Source organism: Triticum urartu, chromosome 2 (assembly GCF_003073215.2).
Source record: "Triticum urartu cultivar G1812 chromosome 2, Tu2.1, whole genome shotgun sequence".
NCBI lineage: Eukaryota > Viridiplantae > Streptophyta > Magnoliopsida > Poales > Poaceae > Triticum > Triticum urartu.
In genome coordinates this window covers 227657181-227676640 of record NC_053023.1, presented here as the reverse complement: position 1 = coordinate 227676640, position 19460 = coordinate 227657181, and the positions used below count along the sequence as shown (strand labels likewise).

Below are 19460 nucleotides of genomic sequence, written 5' to 3'. Positions count from 1 at the left end.
TATGCCTTTTGGTTTATGTAATGCACCTGCTGCCTTTCAAAGATGCATGATGGCTATATTCTCTGACTTTTGTGAAAAGATTTGTGAGGTTTTCATGGACGATTTCTCCATCTATGGATCTTCTTTTGATGATTGCTTGAGCAACCTTGATCGAGTTTTGCAGAGATGTGAAGAAACTAATCTTGTCTTGAATTGGGAAAAGTGCCACTTTATGGTTAATGAAGGTATTGTCTTGGGGCATAAAGTTTCTGAAAGAGGTATTGAAGTTGATAAAGCCAAGGTTGATGCTACTGAAAAGATGCCATGCCCCAAGGACATTAAAGGTATAAGAAGTTTCATTGGTCACGCCAGATTTTATAGGAGGTTCATTAAGGACTTCTCAAAAATTTCTCGGCCTCTGACTAATTTACTACAAAAATATATACCATTTTGTCTTTGACGATGATTGTGTAGAAGCATTCGAAATACTTAAGAAAGCATTGATCTCTGCACCTATTGTTCAGCCACCTGATTGGAATTTACCCTTTGAAATTATGTGTGATGCTAGTGATTATGTTGTAGGTGTTGTTCTAGGGCAAAGAGTTGATAAGAAATTAAACGTTATTCAATATGCTAGTAAAACCCTACACAATGCTCAAAGAAATTATGCTACCACTGTATGCTACCACTGAAAAAGAATTCTTAGCAGTTGTATTTGCTTGTGATAAGTTCAGACCTTATATTGTTGATTCTAAAGTAACTATTCACACTAATCATGCTGCTATTAAATATCTTATGGAAAAGAAAGATGCTAAACCTAGACTTATTAGATGGGTTCTCTTGCTACAAGAATTTGACTTACATATTGTTGATAGAAAGGGAGTTGAGAACCCCGTTGCAGACAACTTGTCTAGGTTAGAAAATGTGCCTGATGACCCACTACCTATTGATGATAGCTTTCCTGATGAGCAATTTAATGTCATAAATGCTTCTTATACTGCTCCATGGTATGCTGATTATGCTAATTACATTGTTGCCAAATTCATACCACCTAGTTTCACATACCAGCAAAAGAAAAGGTTCTTCTATGATTTGAGGCATTACTTTTGGGATGACCCACATCTTTATAAAGAAGGAGTAGATGGTGTTATTAGACATAGTGTACCTGAGCATGAACATGAATAGATCCTACGCAAGTGTCACTCTGAGGCTTACGGAGGACACCATGCTGGAGATAGAACTGCACACAAGGTATTGCAATCCGGTTTTTATTGGCCTACTCTCTTCAAGGATGCCCATAAGTTTGTCTTATCTTGTGATGAATGTCAAAGAATTGGTAATATTAGTATACGTCAAGAAATGCCTATGAACTATTCACTCGTTATTGAACCATTTGATGTTTGGGGCTTTGACTATATGGGACCTTTTCCTGCTTCTAATGGATATACACATATTTTAGTTGTTGTTGATTACGTTACTAAGTGGGTCGAAGCTATTCCAACTAGTAGTGCTGATCATAACACCTCTACTAAGATGCTTAAGGAAGTTGTTTTTCCAAGGTTTGGAGTCCCTAGATATTTAATGACTGATGGTGGTTCACATTTTATTCATGGTGCTTTCCGTAAAATGCTTGCTAAGTATGATGTTAATCATAGAATTGCATCCCCTTATCACCCTCAGTCTAGTGGTCAAGTAGAATTGAGTAATAGAGAGCTCAAATTAATTTTGCAAAAGACTATCAATAGGTCTAGAAAGAATTGGTCCAAGAAACTTGATGATGCATTATGGTCCTATAGAACTGCATATAAAAATCCTATGGGTATGTCTCCGTATAAAATGGTTTATAGAGAAGCATGTCACTTACCTCTCGAACTAGAACACAAGGCATATTGGGCTATTAAAGAGCTCAATTATGATTTTAAACTTGTCGGTGAGAAGAGGTTATTTGATATTAGCTCACTCAATGAATGGAGAACCCAAGCCTACGAAAATTCCAAGTTGTTTAAAGAAAAAGTTAAAAGATGGCATGATAAAAGGATACAAAAGCGTGAGTTTAATGTAGGTGATTATGTATTGCTATACAACTCTCGTTTAAGATTTTTTGCAGGAAAACTTCTCTCTAAATGGGAAGGTCCTTGCGTTATTGAGGAGGTCTATCATTCTAGTGCCATAAAAATCAATAACTTCGAAGGCACAAATCCGAAGGTGGAGAACGGTCAAAGAATCAAACATTATGTCTCGGGTAATCCCATAAATGTTGAAACCAATGTTATTGAAACCATAACCCCGGAGGAATACATAAGGGACACTCTTTGGAACATTTCAGACTCCGAAAAGGAATAGGTATGTGGTACGGTAAGTAAACCGACTCCAAAACAGTTTTGAAGGCAATATTTCTCTGTTTTGGAATATTTAGAAAAATAGAAAAATAAGAAGCAGTCCGGGAAGGACACGAGGCCTCCACGAGGGGGGAGGGCGTGCCCAGTAGGGTAGGGCGCGCCCCCCTACCTCGTGGGCACCTCGTGTGCTCTCCGGACTCTGTTTTCTTGCATAATACGTATGTTGGTCGGTAAAAATTCATTATATAAGTAAAAGATCCATGGGTCACGGTTTATGAGGTCTTCCAGTCGCAGGATATGATTAACATGTTCCATCTACCTCTATCTGCTCAAGCATATCAGGAGCTCTTGACTGTACAAGATCTTATGGCTTCCTGCAGAAGAGAAGAGGAGCAAAAGGACACTTGGTTCTGGCAGGGGACATGTAATGCTTTCAAGCCCAAGCTTTTCTACTCATTCATGTATTCTAACATGTCCTTCAATCCTCTTCTTCTTTGGATTTGGAAATCCTCATGCACAATGAAAATCAAAGTGTTTGCCTAGATGTTGATCATGGGCAGGCTTAATACTAAGGACATGGTTGAAAGAAGACATTGGCATCTTGATGATGGGGTCAACTGCCTTCTTTGTCCCTTGAGAGCTAGGGAAACCAGAAATCACCTGTTCTTTGAATGTAACTTCAGTGTCAGAATATGGAGCTATCTGCAAATTACATGGTTACCAGGGAATGACATGTCTGCCATTGTTTTGCAAGCCAAGCAGGATTTTGATCAGCCTTTTTTTACTGAAGTTGTTTTTGTGGCTTGCTGGAACATCTAGATAATAAGGAATGCAAAAGTGTTCAGGAATGAGAGACAAAGTTTTAATAAATAGAGAAGTGCATTCATCCATGATATTGCACTCATGCAGCACAGAGTGAAGGCTAGATACAAGGAGGACTTGCTCAAATGGATTTCATTCTTACCCCCTTGAGGTTCTTTTGATGTTTCAGTAGATTAGTTCTCTTTCTTTAATTTCTTTTTGTCCTGATTACCCCTTGTAATCCTTGTACTTTGTATCTTCTGCTTTTAATAAAATTTAAATGTTGTGTGGGGTTCCCCTACAGTTTCCAGTCAAAAAATTTAATATATAATCTCCCGGGGGTTTTGACTCCCGTATCATGCAATTATCATCTGTTTGTGTTTCAAGATGTTTTTCTGACAGATCCAGGACGTCATGTCATCTTCAAGTGCCCCCAAGGACCAGTTCTTCGAGAAGGTCATCAACCCATACCTCGCGGAGGTGCTGCAACACCCTCAAACCATTGAGATGCGTGAGGGGTTGTTGCACATCCGCGATGTTGAGGGACCAAGGAAGGCCGGAAGCATGGAGGCAAGGCTCGAGGCATTGGAGCAAGATGTTTTCAAGTGTCAGGAGATGGTGGAACGTGGACTCGATTCCAATCACATTATGATCACGGAGTTCACCAACAACCACAAGCTGGACGTCAAGGACATTGGGGAGTCCATCTTCAAGCTTCATGAGAAAATCGAGCACCTCCAAGCCCAGATCTATGACCTGCAAATGTTGGGGAACGTAGTAATTTCAAAAAAAATCCTACGCACACGCAAGATCATGGTGATGCATATCAATGAGAGGGGGAGAGTGTGATCTACGTACCCTTGTAGATCGACAACGGAAGCGTTAACTTGGTTGATGTAGTTGTACGTCTCCACGGCCTGACCGATCAAGCACCGAAACTACGGCACCTCCGAGTTCTAGCACACGTTCAGCTCGATGACGATCCCCGGACTCCGATCCAGCAAAGTGTCGGGGAAGAGTTCCGTCAGCACGACGGCGTGGTGACGATCTTGATGTACTACCGTCGCAGGGCTTCGCCTAAGCACCGCTACAATATTATCGAGGACTATGGTGGAAGGGGGCACCGCACACGGCTAAGAATATGATCACGTGGATCAACTTGTGTGTCAAGGGGTGCCCCCTGCCCCCGTATATAAAGGATCAAGGGGAGGAGGCCGGCCGGCCCTCTATGGCACGCCAAGGAGGAGTCCTCCTCCTAGTAGGAGTAGGACTCCTACTAGGAGGGGGAAAGAAGTGGGGAGGGAGAGGGAAAGGGGGGCGCCGCCCCCCTCTCCTAGTCCAATTCGGACCAGAGGGGAGGAGGCACGCGGCCCACCTTTGGCTGCCCCTCTCTCTCTCCACTAAGGCCCATATGGCCCATTACTTCTCCCGGGGGGGTTCCGGTAACCCTCCGACTCTCCGGTTTTCTCCGAAATCACCCGAAACACTTCCGGTGTCCGAATATAGCCGTCCAATATATCAATCTTTATGTCTCGACCATTTCGAGACTCCTCGTCATGTCCGTGATCACATCCGGGACTCCGAACTAACTTCGGTACATCAAAACTCATAAAGTCATAATATAACTATCATCGAAACCTTAAGCGTGCGGACCCTACGGGTTCGAGAACAATGTAGACATGACCGAGACACGTCTCCGGTCAATAAACCAATAGCGGAACCTGGATGCTCATATTGGCTCCTACATATTCTACGAAGATCTTTATCGGTCAGACCGCATAACAACATACGTTGTTCCCTTTGTCATCGGTATGTTACTTGCCCGAGATTCGATCGTCGGTATCTCAATACCTAGTTCAATCTCGTTATCGGAAAGTCTCTTTACTCATTCCGTAATACATCATCTCGCAACTAACTCATTAGTTGCAATGCTTGCAAGGCTTATGTGATGTGCATTACCAAGAGGGCCCAGAGATACCTCTCCGACAATCGGAGTGACAAATCCTAATCTCGAAATACGCCAACCCAACATGTACCTTTGGAGACACCTGTAGAGCACCTTTATAATCACCCATTTACGTTGTGATGTTTGGTAGCACACAAAGTGTTCCTCCGGCAAATGGGAGTTGCATAATCTCATAGTCATAGGAACATGTAGGGAGTTGCATAATCTCATAGTCATAGGAACATGTATAAGTCATGAAGAAAGCAATAGCAACATACTAAACGATCGGGTGCTAAGCTAATGGAATGGGTCATGTCAATCAGATCATTCACCTAATGATGTGATCCTGTTAATCAAATAACAACTCCTTGTTCATGGTTAGGAAACATAACCATCTTTGATTAACGAGCTAGTCAAGTAGAGGCATACTAGTGACACTCTGTTTGTCTATGTATTCACACATGTATTATGTTTCCGGTTAATACAATTCTAGCATGAATAATAAACATTTATCATGATATAAGGAAATAAATAATAACTTTATTATTGCCTCTAGGGCATATTTCCTTCAGTCTCCCACTTGCACTAGAGTCATAATCTAGATTACACAGTAATGATTCTAACACCCATGGAGCCTTGGTGCTGATCATGTTTTGCTCGTGGAAGAGGCTTAGTCAACGGGTCTGCAACATTCAGATCCGTATGTATCTTGCAATTCTATGTCTCCCACCTGGACTAGATCCCGGATGGAATTGAAGCGTCTCTTGATGTGCTTGGTTCTCTTGTGAAATCTGGATTCCTTTGCCAAGGCAATTGCACCAGTATTGTCACAAAGATTTTCATTGGACCCGATGCACTAGGTATGACACCTAGATCGGATATGAACTCCTTCATCCAGACTCCTTCATTTGCTGCTTTCGAAGCAGCTATGTACTCCGCTTCACACGTAGATCCCGCACGACGCTTTGTTTAGAACTGCACCAACTGACAGCTCCACCGTTTAATGTAAACACGTATCGGTTTGCGATTTAGAATCGTCCGAGATCAGTGTCAAAGCTTGCATCAACGTAACTTTACGATGAGCTCTTTGTCACCTCCATATATGAGAAACATACCCTTAGTCCTTTTCAGGTATTTCAGGATGTTCTTGACCGCTGTCCAGTGATCCACTCCTGGATTACTTTGGTACCTCCCTGCTAAACTTATAGCAAGGCACACATCAGGTCTGGTACACAGCATTGCATACATGATAGAGCCTATGGCTGAAGCATAGGGAACATCTTTCATTTTCTCTCTATCTTCTGCAGTGGTCGGGTATTGAGTCTTACTCAACTTCACACTTGTAACACAGAGCAAGAACCCTTTCTTTGCTTGATCCATTTTTTTCAAAACTTTGTCAAGGTATGTGCTTTGTGAAAGTCCAATTAAGCGTCTTGATCTATCTCTATAGATCTTTAATGCCTAATATGTAAGCAGCTTCACCGAGGTCTTTCATTGAAAAACTCTTATTCAAGTATCCCTTTATGCTATCCAGAAATTCTATATCATTTCCAATTAGTAATATGTCATCCACATATAATATCAGAAATGCTACAGAGCTCCCACTCACTTTCTTGTAAATACAGGCTTCTCAAAGTCTGTATAAAAAAATGCTTTGATAACACTATCAAAGCGTTTATTCCCGAGAGGCTTGCACCAGTCCATAAATGGATCGCTGGAGCTTGCACACTTTGTTAGCTCCCTTTGGATCGACAAAACCTTCTGGTTGCATCATATACAACTCTTCTTCCAGAAATCCATTCAGGAATGCAGTTTTGACATCCATCTGCCAAATTTCATAATCATAAAATGCGGCAATTGCTAACATGATTCGGACAGACTTAAGCATCGCTACGGGTGAGTAGGTCTCATCGTAGTCAATCCTTGAACTTGTCGAAAACCTTTTGCGACAAGTCGAGCTTTGTAGACAGTAACATTACCGTCAGCGTCAGTCTTCTTCTTGAAGATCCATTTATTCTCAATTGCTTGCCGATCATCGGGCAAGTCAACCAAAGTCCACTTTGTTCTCATACATGGATCCCATCTCAGATTTCATGGCTTCAAGCCATTTTGCGGAATCTGGGCTCACCATCGCTTCTTCATAGTTCGTAGCTCATCATGATCTAGTAGCATGACTTCCAGAACAGGATTACCGTACCACTCTGGCGGATTACTCTGGTTGATCTACGAGGTTCAGTAGTATCTTGTTCTGAAGTTTCATGATCATTATCATTAGCTTCCTCACTAATTGGTGTAGGTGTCACGAAACAGTTTTCTGTGATCACTACTTTCCAATAAGGGAGCAGGTACAGTTACCTCGTCAAGTTCTACTTTCCTCCCACTCACTTCTTTCGAGAGAAACTCCTTCTCTAGAAAGTTTCCGATTTAGCAACAAAAGTCTTGCCTTCGGATCTGTGATAGAAGGTGTATCCAATAGTTTCTGGATATCCTATGAAGACACATTTCTCCGATTTGGGTTCGAGCTTATCAGGTTGAAGCTTTTTCACATAAGCATCGCAGCCCCAAACTTTCAGAAACGACAACTTTGGTTTCTTGCCAAACCACAGTTCATAAGGCGTCGTCTCAACGGATTTTGATGGTGCCCTATTTAACGTGAATGCGGCGTCTCTAGAGCGTATCCCCAAAACGATAGCGGTAAATCAGTAAGAGACATCATAGATCGCACAATATCTAGTAAAGTACGATTACGACGTTCGGACACACCATTACGCTGTGGTGTTCCGGGTGGCGTGAGTTGCGAAACTATTCCACATTTCAAATGTACACCAAACTCGTAACTCAAATATTCTCCTCCACGATCAGATCGTAGAATTTATTTTCTTGTTACGATGATTTTCAACTTCACTCTGAAATTCTTTGAACTTTTCAAATGTTTCAGACTTATGTCTCATTAAGTAGATATACCCATATCTGCTTAAGTCATCTGTGAAGGTGAGAAAATAACGATATCCGCACGAGCCTCAATATTCATCGGACCACATACATCTGTATGTATGATTTCCAACAAATCTGTTGCTCTCTCCATAGTACCGGAGAACGGTGTTTTAGTCATCTTGCCCATGAGGCACGGTTCGCAAGTACCAAGTGATTCATAATCAATTGGTTCAAAGTCCATCAGTATGGAGTTTCTTCATGCGCTTTACACCGATATGAAAACGGTAGTGCCACAAATAAGTTGCACTATCATTATCAACTCTGCATCTTTTGGCTTCAACATATGAATATGTGTGTCACTACTATCGAGATTCAAGAAGGGTGAATGACCATAAAAGATATTACTCATATAAATAGAACAACCATTATTCTCTGATTTAAATGAATAACCGTCTCGCATCAAACAAGATCCAGATATAATGTTCATGCTTAACGCTGGCACCAAATAACAATTATTTAGGTCTAATATTAATCCCGAAGGTAGATGTAGAGGTAGCGTGCCGACTGCGATCACATCGACTTTGGAACCATTTCCCACGCGCATCGTCACCTCGTCCTTAGCCAATCTTCGCTTAATCCGTAGTCCCTGTTTCGAGTTGCAAATATTAGCAACAGAACCAGTATCAAATACCCAGGTGCTACTGCGAGAATTAGTAAGGTACACATCAATAACATGTATATCACATATACCTTTGTTCACCTTGCCATCCTTCTTATCCGCCAAATACTTGGGGCAGTTCCGCTTCCAGTGACCAGTCTGCTTGCAGTAGAAGCACTCAGTTTCAGGCTTAGGTCCAGTTTGGGTTTCTTCTCTTGAGTAGCAACTTGCTTGCTGTTCTTTTTGAAGTTCCCCTTCTTCTTCCCTTTGCCCTTTTTCTTGAAACTAGTGGTCTTGTTGACCATCAACACTTGATGCTCCTTTTTGATTTCTACCTCCGCAGCTTTCAGCATCGAAGAGCTCGGGAATAGTCTTATTCATCCCTTGCATATTATAGTTCATCACGAAGCTCTTGTAGCTTGGTGGCAGTGATTGGAGAATTCTGTCAATGACGCAATCATCTGGAAGATTAACTCCCAATTGAATCAAGTGATTATTATACCCAGACATTTTGAGTATATGCTCACTGACAGAACTGTTCTCCTCCATCTTGCAGCTATAGAACTTATTGGAGACTTCATATCTCTCAATTCCGGGCATTTGCTTGAAATATTAACTTCAACTCCTGGAACATCTCATATGCTCCATGACGTTAAAAACGTCGTTGAAGTCCCGATTCTAAGCCGTAAATGGCACACTGAACTATCGAGTAGTCATCAGCTTTGCTCTGCCAGACGTTCATAACATCTGGTGTTGCTCCAGCAGCAGGCCTGGCACAGCGGTGCTTCCAGGACGTAATTCTTCTGTGCAGCAATGAGGATAATCCTCAAGTTACGGACCCAGTCCGTGTAATTGCTACCATCATCTTTCAACTTTGCTTTCTCAAGGAACGCATTAAAATTCAATGGAACAAACACGGGCCATCTATCTACAATACATAAACAAGCAAGATACTATCAGGTACTAAGTTCATGATAAATTTAGTTCAATTAATCATATTACTTAAAGAACTCCCACTTAGATAGACATCCCTCTAATCCTCTAAGTTACGTGATCCAAATCAACTAAACCATGTCCGATCATCACGTGAGATGGAGTAGTTTCATTGATGAACATCACTATGTTGATCATATCTACTATATGATTCACGCTCGACCTTTCGGTCTCCGTGTTCCGAGGCCATATCGTATATGCTTGGCTCGTCAAGTATAACCTGAGTATTCCGCGTGTGCAACTGTTTTGCACCCGTTGTATTTGAACGTAGAGCCTATCACACCCGATCATCACGTGGTGTCTCAGCACGAAGAACTTTCGCAACGGTGCATACTCAGGGAGAACACTTCTTGATAATTAGTGAGAGATCATCTTATAATGCTACCGTCAATCAAAGCAAGATAAGATGCATAAAAGATAAACATCACATGCAATCAATATAAGTGATATGATATGGCCATCATCATCTTGTGCTTGTGATCTCCATCTTCGAAGCACCGTCGTGATCACCATCGTCACCGGCGCGACACCTTGATCTCCATCGTAGCATCGTTGTCGTCTCGCCAATCTTATGCTTCACGACTATCGCTACCGCTTAGTGATAAAGTAAAGCATTACAGGCGATTGCATTGCATAAAATAAAGCGACAACCATATGGCTCCTGCCAGTTGCCGATAACTCGGTTACAAAACATGATCATCTCATACAATAAAATTTAGCATCATGTCTTGACCATATCACATCACAACATGCCCTGCAAAAACAAGTTAGACGTCCTCTACTTTGTTGTTGCAAGTTTTACGTGGCTGCTACGGGTTAAGCAAGAACCAATCTTACCTACGCATCAAAACCACAACGATAGTTTGTCAAGTTGGTGCTTGTTTTAACCTTCGCAAGGACCGGGCGTAGCCACACTCGGTTCAACTAAAGTTGGAGAAACTGACCCGCCAGCCACCTGTGTGCAAAGCACGTCGGTAGAACCAGGTCTCGCGTAAGCGTACGCGTAATGTCGGTCCGGGCCGCTTCATCCAACAATACCGCCGAACCAAAGTATGACATGCTGGTAAGCAGTATGACTTATATCGCCCACAACTCACTTGTGTTCTACTCGTGCATATAACATCAACATATAAAACCTAGGCTCGGATGCCACTGTTGGGCGTAGTAATTTCAAAAAAATTCCTACGCACACGCAAGATCATGGTGATGCATAGCAACGAGAGGGGAGAGTATGATCTACGTACCTTGTAGATTGACAACGGAAGCATTTGGTTGATGTAGTCGTACGTCTCCACGGTCCGACCGATCAAGCACCGAAACTATGGCACCTCCGAGTTCTAGCACACGTTTAGCTCGATGACGATCCCCGGACTCCGATCCAGCAAAGTGTCGGGGAAGAGTTCCGTCAGCACGACGGCGTGGTGACGATCTTGATGTACTACTGCAGCAGGGCTTCGCCTAAACTCCGCTACAATATTATCGAGGACTATGGTGGAAGGGGGCACCGCACACGGCTAAGAATATGATCACGTGGATCAACTTGTCTGTCTCTGGGGTGCCCCTGCCTCCGTATATAAAGGACTAAAGGGGGGGTGCGGCCGGCCTAGGAGAGGCGCGCCAGGAGGAGTCCTACTCCCTCTGGGAGTAGGATTCCCCCCAATCCTAGTTGGAATAGGATTCGCGGAGGGGGGAAAGAGAGAGAGGGTGGCCGGCCCCCTCTCCTTGTCCTATTCGGACCAAGGGAGGGGAGGGGCGCGCGGCCCACTTTGGGCTGCCCTTCTCTTTTCCACTAAGGCCCACTATGGCACTTAGCTCCCGGGGGGTTCCGGTAACCTCCCGGTACTCCGGTAAAATCCCGATTTCACCCGGAACACTTCCGATATCCAAACATAGGCTTCCAATATATCAATCTTATGTCTCGACCATTTCGAGACTCCTCGTCATGTCCGTGATCACATCCGGGACTCCGAACAACCTTCGGTACATCAAAATGCATAAACTCATAATATAACTGTCATCGTAACCTTAAGCGTGCGGACCCTACGGGTTCGAGAACAATGTAGACATGACCGAGACACGTCTCCGGTCAATAACCAATAGCGGAACCTGGATGCTCATATTGGCTCCTACATAATCTACGAAGATCTTTATCGGTCAGACCGCATAACAACATACGTTGTTCCCTTTGTCATCGGTATGTTACTTGCCCGAGATTCGATCGTCGGTATCTCAATACCTAGTTCAATCTCGTTACCGGCAAGTCTCTTTACTCGTTCCGTAATACATCATCTCGCAACTAACTCATTAGTTGTAATGCTTGCAAGGCTTATGTGATGTGCATTACCGAGAGGGCCCAGAGATACCTCTCCGACAATCGGAGTGACAAATCCTAATCTCGAAATACGCCAACCCAACATCTACCTTTGGAGACACCTGTAATGCTCCTTTATAATCACCCAGTTACGTTGTGACGTTTGGTAGCACACAAAGTGTTCCTCCGGCAAACGGGAGTTGCATAATCTCATAGTCATAGGAACATGTATAAGTCATGAAGAAAGCAATAGCAACATACTAAACGATCGGGTGCTAAGCTAATGGAATGGGTCATGTCAATCAGATCATTCACTTAATGATGTGATCCCGTTAATCAAATAACAACTCATTGTTCATGGTTAGGAAACATAACCATCTTTGATTAACGAGCTAGTCAAGTAGAGGCATACTAGTGACACTTTGTTTGTCTATGTATTCACACATGTATTATGTTTCCGGTTAATACAATTCTAGCATGAATAATAAACATTTATCATGATATAAGGAAATAAATAATAACTTTATTATTGCCTCTAGGGCATATTTCCTTCAATTACTGCCGAGCAATTGATAGAAAAGTGCATAGTTATGAGAATATCTAGGCATGACTATGAAACATATGCATCACGTCCGTGTTAAGTAGAACGAAACGATTCTGCATCTACTACTTTTACTCCACACATCGACCGCTATCCAGCATGCATCTAGAGTATTAAGCTCATAAGAACAGAGTAATGCTTTAGGCAAGATGACATAATGTAGAGGGATAAACTCAAGCAATATGATATAAACCCCATCTTTTTATCCTCGATGGCAACAATACAATATGTGCCTTGCTGCCCCTACTGTCACTGGGAAAGGACACCGCAAGATTGAACCCAAAGCTAAGCAGTTCTCCCATTGCAAGAAGGATCAATCTAGTAGGCCAAACTGGATCGATAATTCCAAGAGACTTTCAAAGATATCAAATTATGCGTATAAGAATTCAGAGAAGAACCAAATATTGTTCATAGATAAACTTGATCATAAATCCACAATTCATCAGATCTCGGCAAACACACCGCAAAAGAATATTACATCGAATAGATCTCCAAGAACATCGAGGAGAACTTTGTATTGAAGATCAAAGAGAGAGAAGAACCCATCTAGCTAATAACTATGGGCCCGAAGGTCTATGGTAAACTACTCACACATCATCGAAGAGGCTATGGTGTTGATGTAGAAGCCCTCTATGATCGATTCCCCCTCCTACAGATTCCGGAAAAAGCCCCCAGATGAGATCTCACGGGTACAGAAGGTTGCGGCATGGAAGAGTGGTTTCGTGGCTCTCCTGGATGTTTTAGGGTATAAGAGTATATATAGGCGAAAGAAGTACGTCGATGGAGCTCCGTGGGGCCCACGAGGGTGGGGGGCGCGCCCCCTGCCTCATGGAAGCTTCGTGGACTTCCAGACTTGACTCCAAGTCTCCTGGGTTGCATTTGTTCCAAGAAAGATCCTCACGAAGGTTTCGTTCCGTTTGTATTCCGTTTGATATTCCTTTTCTGTGAAACGCTGAAATAAGCAAAAAAATAGAAACTGGGACTGGGCCTCCGGTTAATAGGTTAGTCCCGAAAGTAATATAAAAGTGCATGTTAATGCCTATTAAACATCCAAAACAGATAATATAATAGCATGGAACAGTCAACAATTATAGATACGTTGGAGACGTATCACCGGGCTACAGTTCACACTGCATATACCAAAGTCCTTACAAAAGCCGACATTTCCTCCTTCTTGGTAAGCATTGGCCACCCAAGTGCTTCGTTCTTTTTTCTTTCCATGTTGTTTCACATGATTCACTATGTTGATGTAACTTTTTGTGTATGTCTTCTTGTTTGCAAACAAAGAATTCCTAGAGCAACGAGGGAGTCATTCAACAATCTGCATGACCGTGGCCAAGTTTCTCTTACCATGCGCAGCCTTGGTGTGAATGAACCTACTCAATATACAGTAAGTACAAAGGATGGTCACATGATGATTGATGCTAAAGGATGGTCAAGGTTCAAATCTAAATGAAATCTTGCTATAGGGGATAATGTCAAAATCGAACTTTCTCGGCAAGGAGAGCTGGTCCAAATCAACTTTGAAATTCTTTAGTAGCAGCATGCAACTGCCGAACTGATCTATCCTCCGAGAGATTTTGATGTAATAATATGGCATGGTGAAACAAGTGTCATGTGTGTATAAGTAGTACGACAGTATTATTTATCACGTAGGATATCATGAAAGAATTGCAACTCTGATTGTTAGTTAGGAACTATTGTTCGATTTCATTCTGACAGCTGTCGTGCTTTATTCAATTTTCTGTATTCGCCTTATGACAACATCTAAAATGAGTGTCGTACCGATCGCTTGCAATATGAAATGCACCGAGTTAGAACACATGGGCCCCAAAACATGCAGGCCCACCGGCCTGTGGCCCAAAGTCAAAAACCATGAGCCTGTCTGAGTATTATATTCTCAGTTGAACCCCTATATTTTGATATATATATATATATATTCCCCTTAATTTTTCTTATGTATAAAGTTGTGATATGAAATATTTTTATATTTCTTTACAAAGGGAGTATCTCTCTGTCAAAAATATATTTATGTGTAACTAGTTACTCCAGCCTTTCTACTTCCTTTCGCTGATATGTGGGGCATCCGGCAATGGGGTCCATGTGCCATGCACCAAATTAGAGTGCACAACTGGAAGGTAGACTCACCCCGGTCGTAGTGCCACAGTAATGCGCAATGTGCCGTCAAATCACAAAAAAAACCACCTTTCCAACTTTGGCAGTAAGCTGGATGGACGAAGCAGCAACATTTCACTAGGCATGAATCCCCTTCTCCCTCGTATGCTTGTTCAGAGACAACCCCCTCTCGGCGATTGCATAGGGTTTTCTCATGAAGAACCAGGTACGAATTCTTCATCCATCCCCGATAAAATCCAAGTTCACTACAAGAAATATGTCAACTTGTGACCTTGACTATTTGTCACTGAACGGTCATTGTTTTTCATTTGCGACCTTTTTGTGACCAAAAACAGAAGGTCAAAAGCTGGCGGTCGTAAACTAAAATTAACGACCTTCTCTGTGAGAAGGTCGTAGACGTTTACGACCAAAATATGCCTATTGTTTTGCTTTGGTCACTAGCAGCCTCCCCAGGCCACGTAGGCATCCGACGTGGCAATCTGACATGGCAAAATTGCGACCAATTGAGAAGGTCGTTGATAAGATTCAGCCCGGTCCGATTGGGTGTTTTACATAGGCCAGGCCCAACAATTCGGCCTTTTTATATTATTTTTCCGTCAATTTTTGATCGGCTTCATGGGCCAAGCCCATTATTGCAGCCTTTTTATTTCCAGGGTCGTGATCCTTTTTTGGACCATTTCCTTTTTTGTTCACATCTCTTTCTCAATTGGACCTCGGCCTTTTTACAGTCCATTTCCTTATTTTTTAGTTTTTTCCTGTAAATATTATTTGGAAAATCGCCTTTTATATGCCAAATACTATTAGGTCCCACTTGTCGGGTTCTAATTAAAGACAGCTAATGTTTCAATTTCCACACAATTATTTCAGTCAAAACAACAAACAAATGAGAATTATCAAACCACATGCCAATTTTGGCTAATAGCACAATCTTTACATAATTCATTTCATCATTACATGTGATACCATCACAACATATAAACCTACTACAAATACACTCCAGACTTCTTCACTTTCATGCTGGAGCTCTTTACATGAGAGGAAACACCATTTCTGGAAATGTCCGTACAGGCTGAACAAAGGCATCTAACAATTAACCAAAAGAGTTAGAAACAAAATAAAAACAAATATAGAAAGCAGCTAGGGACTAAATCATGAACCATCTCTACATGTAACATGCAACCGTAATAACCAAGGACTAGCTGTTGCATGAATACCAAAACTTCCAGAAATGGTTGTTCAGAATACAAGAAGGCATAGTTGTTGCATGTATACCAAAACTCCTAGAATGGTTCTAGATGTTGAACGCAGAAAACGATTTAATCTTTGATGGTTCATTGAGCACGACACGAACGATTTAAGATAACAAGACATATGTTAACACTAATTTTACACAAATCATTATCAATTACAATTTACAACAGACTTAAAACAAAACACCATAGCTTCTGCATCACATAGGGAATCAACACAATGGCATCATGGCCCATCGACCAAAGAAGAAAAGAAAATAATGGGATAGACCGAAGCCTTATCTAGTCAGAGAAGATAGCGTTGATGTAGTTGCAGCACGGCTACCTCAAGACTGTGAATGTGGTGCCATGGTCGGGGTTGATGCGCTCGAGCAAGGTAAGCATAATGGCCTCGTCGGGTCTGCGAGAATAAGAAAAGTATTAGCTATATTGCCCAGTAGGACTAGCTAGCATCCAGAGCATGCATTGACTGGACACATATTCCCTTTAACAAAATGACAAGAGTATCATTAGGATCATTACCTTCCCTCTTGCTTAAGTAGCAATGTCCGTTCTTTCTGCTCCATGGCTGGCCTAAACAAAACCGCCTTGAAGAATAGAAAGAAGTCTCAGGTTTATCAACCACAGCAAAACAACAGTGTGACCTAAAGAAGAAGAATAGAAAGAGGTATCAGGTTTATCAAGCATAGCAAAACAGCATTGTGACCATTAGTCATAGAACTGAATATAAAACAAAAGAGGTCTCAGGTTTAGACTCTAAAGGAAGAGCTACTTATGCATGATGTCTCAGGTTTAAACAAAAGATCAAGACCACAATTTTAACAAGAGATATCTAGTCAGTCCAATTGAACAAGATCTGGACAGTAGCATTATGAGTATTTAAGTGGAGATGTAGCAGGCAATCAAATGAAGCAACTTAATTGTTTGCATGGCATTCACCATAGTAGATAGTACTAACCCCAGTACACATGCATGCAGAAATGATTTGCTCAAACAATGGCTAATTGAATTAACAATGAAGGAAATTTGGACTCAAGCTTAGTCAGTCCAGCATAATCCATTTGCCCCAACACAAAAAAAACCCGAAATTGTTCATATGCCCCTTTTGGTTTGCAGAACGGTACTGTTCATCATTTGGAGATCATATGTACATCACTTCTGTCTTCTGCAGACTTGCAGTTGACATCTGCCATAAACATTTCTTAAGGATCCTTTACTTGTACAATTTGAAGAACTTTCTAATTTGAAATCCTCTTTTCTGAGATAAACCATGACTTATAGGATATGCATATCCCATGAAAAAAAGAGGATATACATAGAACCTGACTGGAGCAGAATATTGCTTCTGAACATTTTGCAAGACCGTAAGGTTCTGACAGTCTTACTACCATGCCCAATATGTACGACAGTGTCTCCAGTATTTGCCTTATCCACCTTATGCTAGACGGATTGTATGGTTGAAACAGAGACAGCTCAAAGAACAGTAATAATACACGGCCAACCTTGGCATCGCTGGGGGACTCGCTTCTCGTGCATTCCTCCTCCGAATTGTTGGGTTTAGAGCAGCAACTGATCCGTGTTCGTACTGAAACACACATAAGAAAACATTTTTAGCACATAATTTAGTAAAGATGTCTCTCCCAGAAAACCATATCCCCTACTCTCGAGCATCCAACAAACAAAGAATAATTCTACATATTTGAAGAACGAAAACTGTGATGGTGATAACATCGGAGCCTCCCAATTCTTATCCCGAAAAGGACCCAAGCTACACTCTTAGCTGTAATAAAAATTGAAAAATATAACTGCTAGTCACAGAACTTGCTGAACTTTCTTTCAGCAACATCATTCTGACAATAAGCCACAAATCATAATCGGAGAAGGCTGTCAGAAATAGATATCTTATTCAAAGCCACACAAAGTTGCACATGCTTGTTCAAACTTTTTTTTTGTTACTGCACAGGTATCTTATACAGTACTGAACAACACAGGAGCATCATCCGTGTAACAACCACATTATTCATCTGCTAGTTGCAGTAATAAGAACAATGCAATGTTGTGGATCTATCCTGGTGAGTGGTGACCCCTGCCATCCAGCCATGTAAACAGTACAGAGTTTAGCAATTCGAATATGTACTGTATGTTACAAAGTTTTTTTTCTGTACTAGGTCGAACATTGTAATTCACTGACATTTACTACTCACAAACAACTCCATCAGTAAAAATCATCAGGCCAAGAAAAGAAAAGAACAGAACAGAACATGCCACGGGGTGGGTGGGACTGTGGGAGGGAGGGAGGAGAATAGAACATACCACTCTCGCAACTTGCACGTCACCAACGAATGCAGCATGCATCCTCACCAAAAATTTCACGAACGCCATCTTCCATTGTCCCCAATGCTAATCAGTGGTCACTGACACCGCAAAGCCTAAACGGAATCCCTGAAGAACAAAATGGCAATGCGACGAAGGGAATCGGGACGAGGCGTGACCTAGTAAGGGGTCAAGGAGGGCGCGGGCTCGCCGGACTCCCCGTATGCCATCTCCGGCCAGACCGCCTCCATGAGCCGCTCCCTCCGCAGCGGCCGCTCCACGTCCTCCTCCCCCTGCGGATCCTGCCACGGAACAACCGCCAGAGCCACCCCAGATCAGAGGCCCGCGCGTGCGCACGACGAAACGAATCTGCGAGCTGGGCCGGGCCATGTTAGTTACCTAGGTGAAGAGGAGGGAGCCGAGGAAGCCGGCGAGGAAGAAGAGGGAGCAGGAGAGGAGCACCACGGGGAGCCGCAGCCGCGTCCGCATCAGCCCGCCGCCGCCCCCGCCACCGCTCCGGATGGCTCCGCCGCCCTTCATGACTCGCCGATGCCGCTCCGACGCGTGGCGAAGCGTGTCTGCGTGTCAACGTGTTGGTTGGGTGGGGGGAAGCGGGAGAATATGGGGAAGAGACAGTCGCGCAACGGCCAAGGGAAGAGACAGAAGATGGTGAAGGGCAAGAGGGTGGGGGCGGCAGCGGTGCGGGAGAAGGGCAGCGAGGTCGTCGGCGGGGAAGCCCGGCGCCGGTGCAGATGAGGGGCCGCGGCGGACACGGGATCAAGGAAGAGGGCAGAGGAAGTGGGTTGGGCTTGGGGGATTTTGTTTTTGCTCCTAATCTGCCAACGTCCTGCGGGAGAGAGATGGGGACGAGGTGGGAGGGAAGCGGAGAGGAGGGGGAGAGGCTGCCGGCGGCAAGGTTTGGGAGGGAGACGAGGGGAGGGATGGGATCGGGGTGGGTGGCGGAGGCGATGTGGGAGACGAGGGGAGCGAGATCTGGATCGAGCGAGGAGAGGGGGGCTGCTAGGGTTTGGGTTGGGTTGGGTTGAGAGGGGATCTGAGAGACGTTGGATCCGTCGGATGTGGACGGTCCAGATCGGCTAAGGGGGATGATCCGTGGGAAGAGCTCTGATTGGTTCAGAAAAATTGTGATTTAGAATAATTTCTAAGTACTAAAACCATGAGGGTTTTGTGAAGCAGTTA

The 19460-nt window shown here is 43.1% G+C and overlaps 1 protein-coding gene across 4 annotated transcripts; it reads right to left on the bottom strand.

The window, feature by feature from the left end:
- Nucleotides 1–15587: 15587 nt before the first annotated feature.
- On the bottom strand, nucleotides 15588–19254 carry LOC125536898. 4 transcript variants are annotated; one of them, XR_007295305.1, is made up of 6 exons: nucleotides 18660–19253; nucleotides 18261–18562; nucleotides 17450–17532; nucleotides 16470–16591; nucleotides 16273–16347; nucleotides 15588–15780 (listed from the first exon to the last, which is right to left on the bottom strand). XR_007295305.1 is itself a non-coding variant. In XM_048700191.1 (5 exons), the coding sequence occupies exons 2-5, from the start codon at nucleotides 18327–18329 to the stop codon at nucleotides 16274–16276; spliced, it is 348 nt and encodes a 115-aa protein (XP_048556148.1). In that variant the 5' UTR covers nucleotides 18330–18562; nucleotides 18660–19252; the 3' UTR covers nucleotides 16032–16273. The 4 variants fall into 4 exon arrangements, 1 of the variants encoding a protein (XP_048556148.1); XR_007295307.1 differs by lacking the exon at nucleotides 15588–15780 and having other exon boundaries at nucleotides 16032–16347; nucleotides 18261–18636; nucleotides 18723–19254; XR_007295306.1 differs by lacking the exon at nucleotides 15588–15780 and having other exon boundaries at nucleotides 16032–16347; nucleotides 18261–18629; nucleotides 18723–19254.
- Nucleotides 19255–19460: the final 206 nt, after the last annotated feature.

What these genes read in the sequence shown, in the direction of transcription:
- LOC125536898 (XM_048700191.1), bottom strand. Translation starts at nt 18,329, where the DNA reads ATGGCGTTCGTGAAATTTTTGGTGAGGATGCATGCTGCATTCGTTGGT. An exon ending in AGTCCCCCAGCGATGCCAAG is followed by an intron (nt 16,592 to 17,449) that starts GTTGGCCGTGTA and finishes CTTCTTCTTTAG; the next exon opens with GTCACACTGTTGTTTTGCTG. An exon ending in CTACTTAAGCAAGAGGGAAG is followed by an intron (nt 16,348 to 16,469) that starts GTAATGATCCTA and finishes TTATTCTCGCAG; the next exon opens with ACCCGACGAGGCCATTATGC.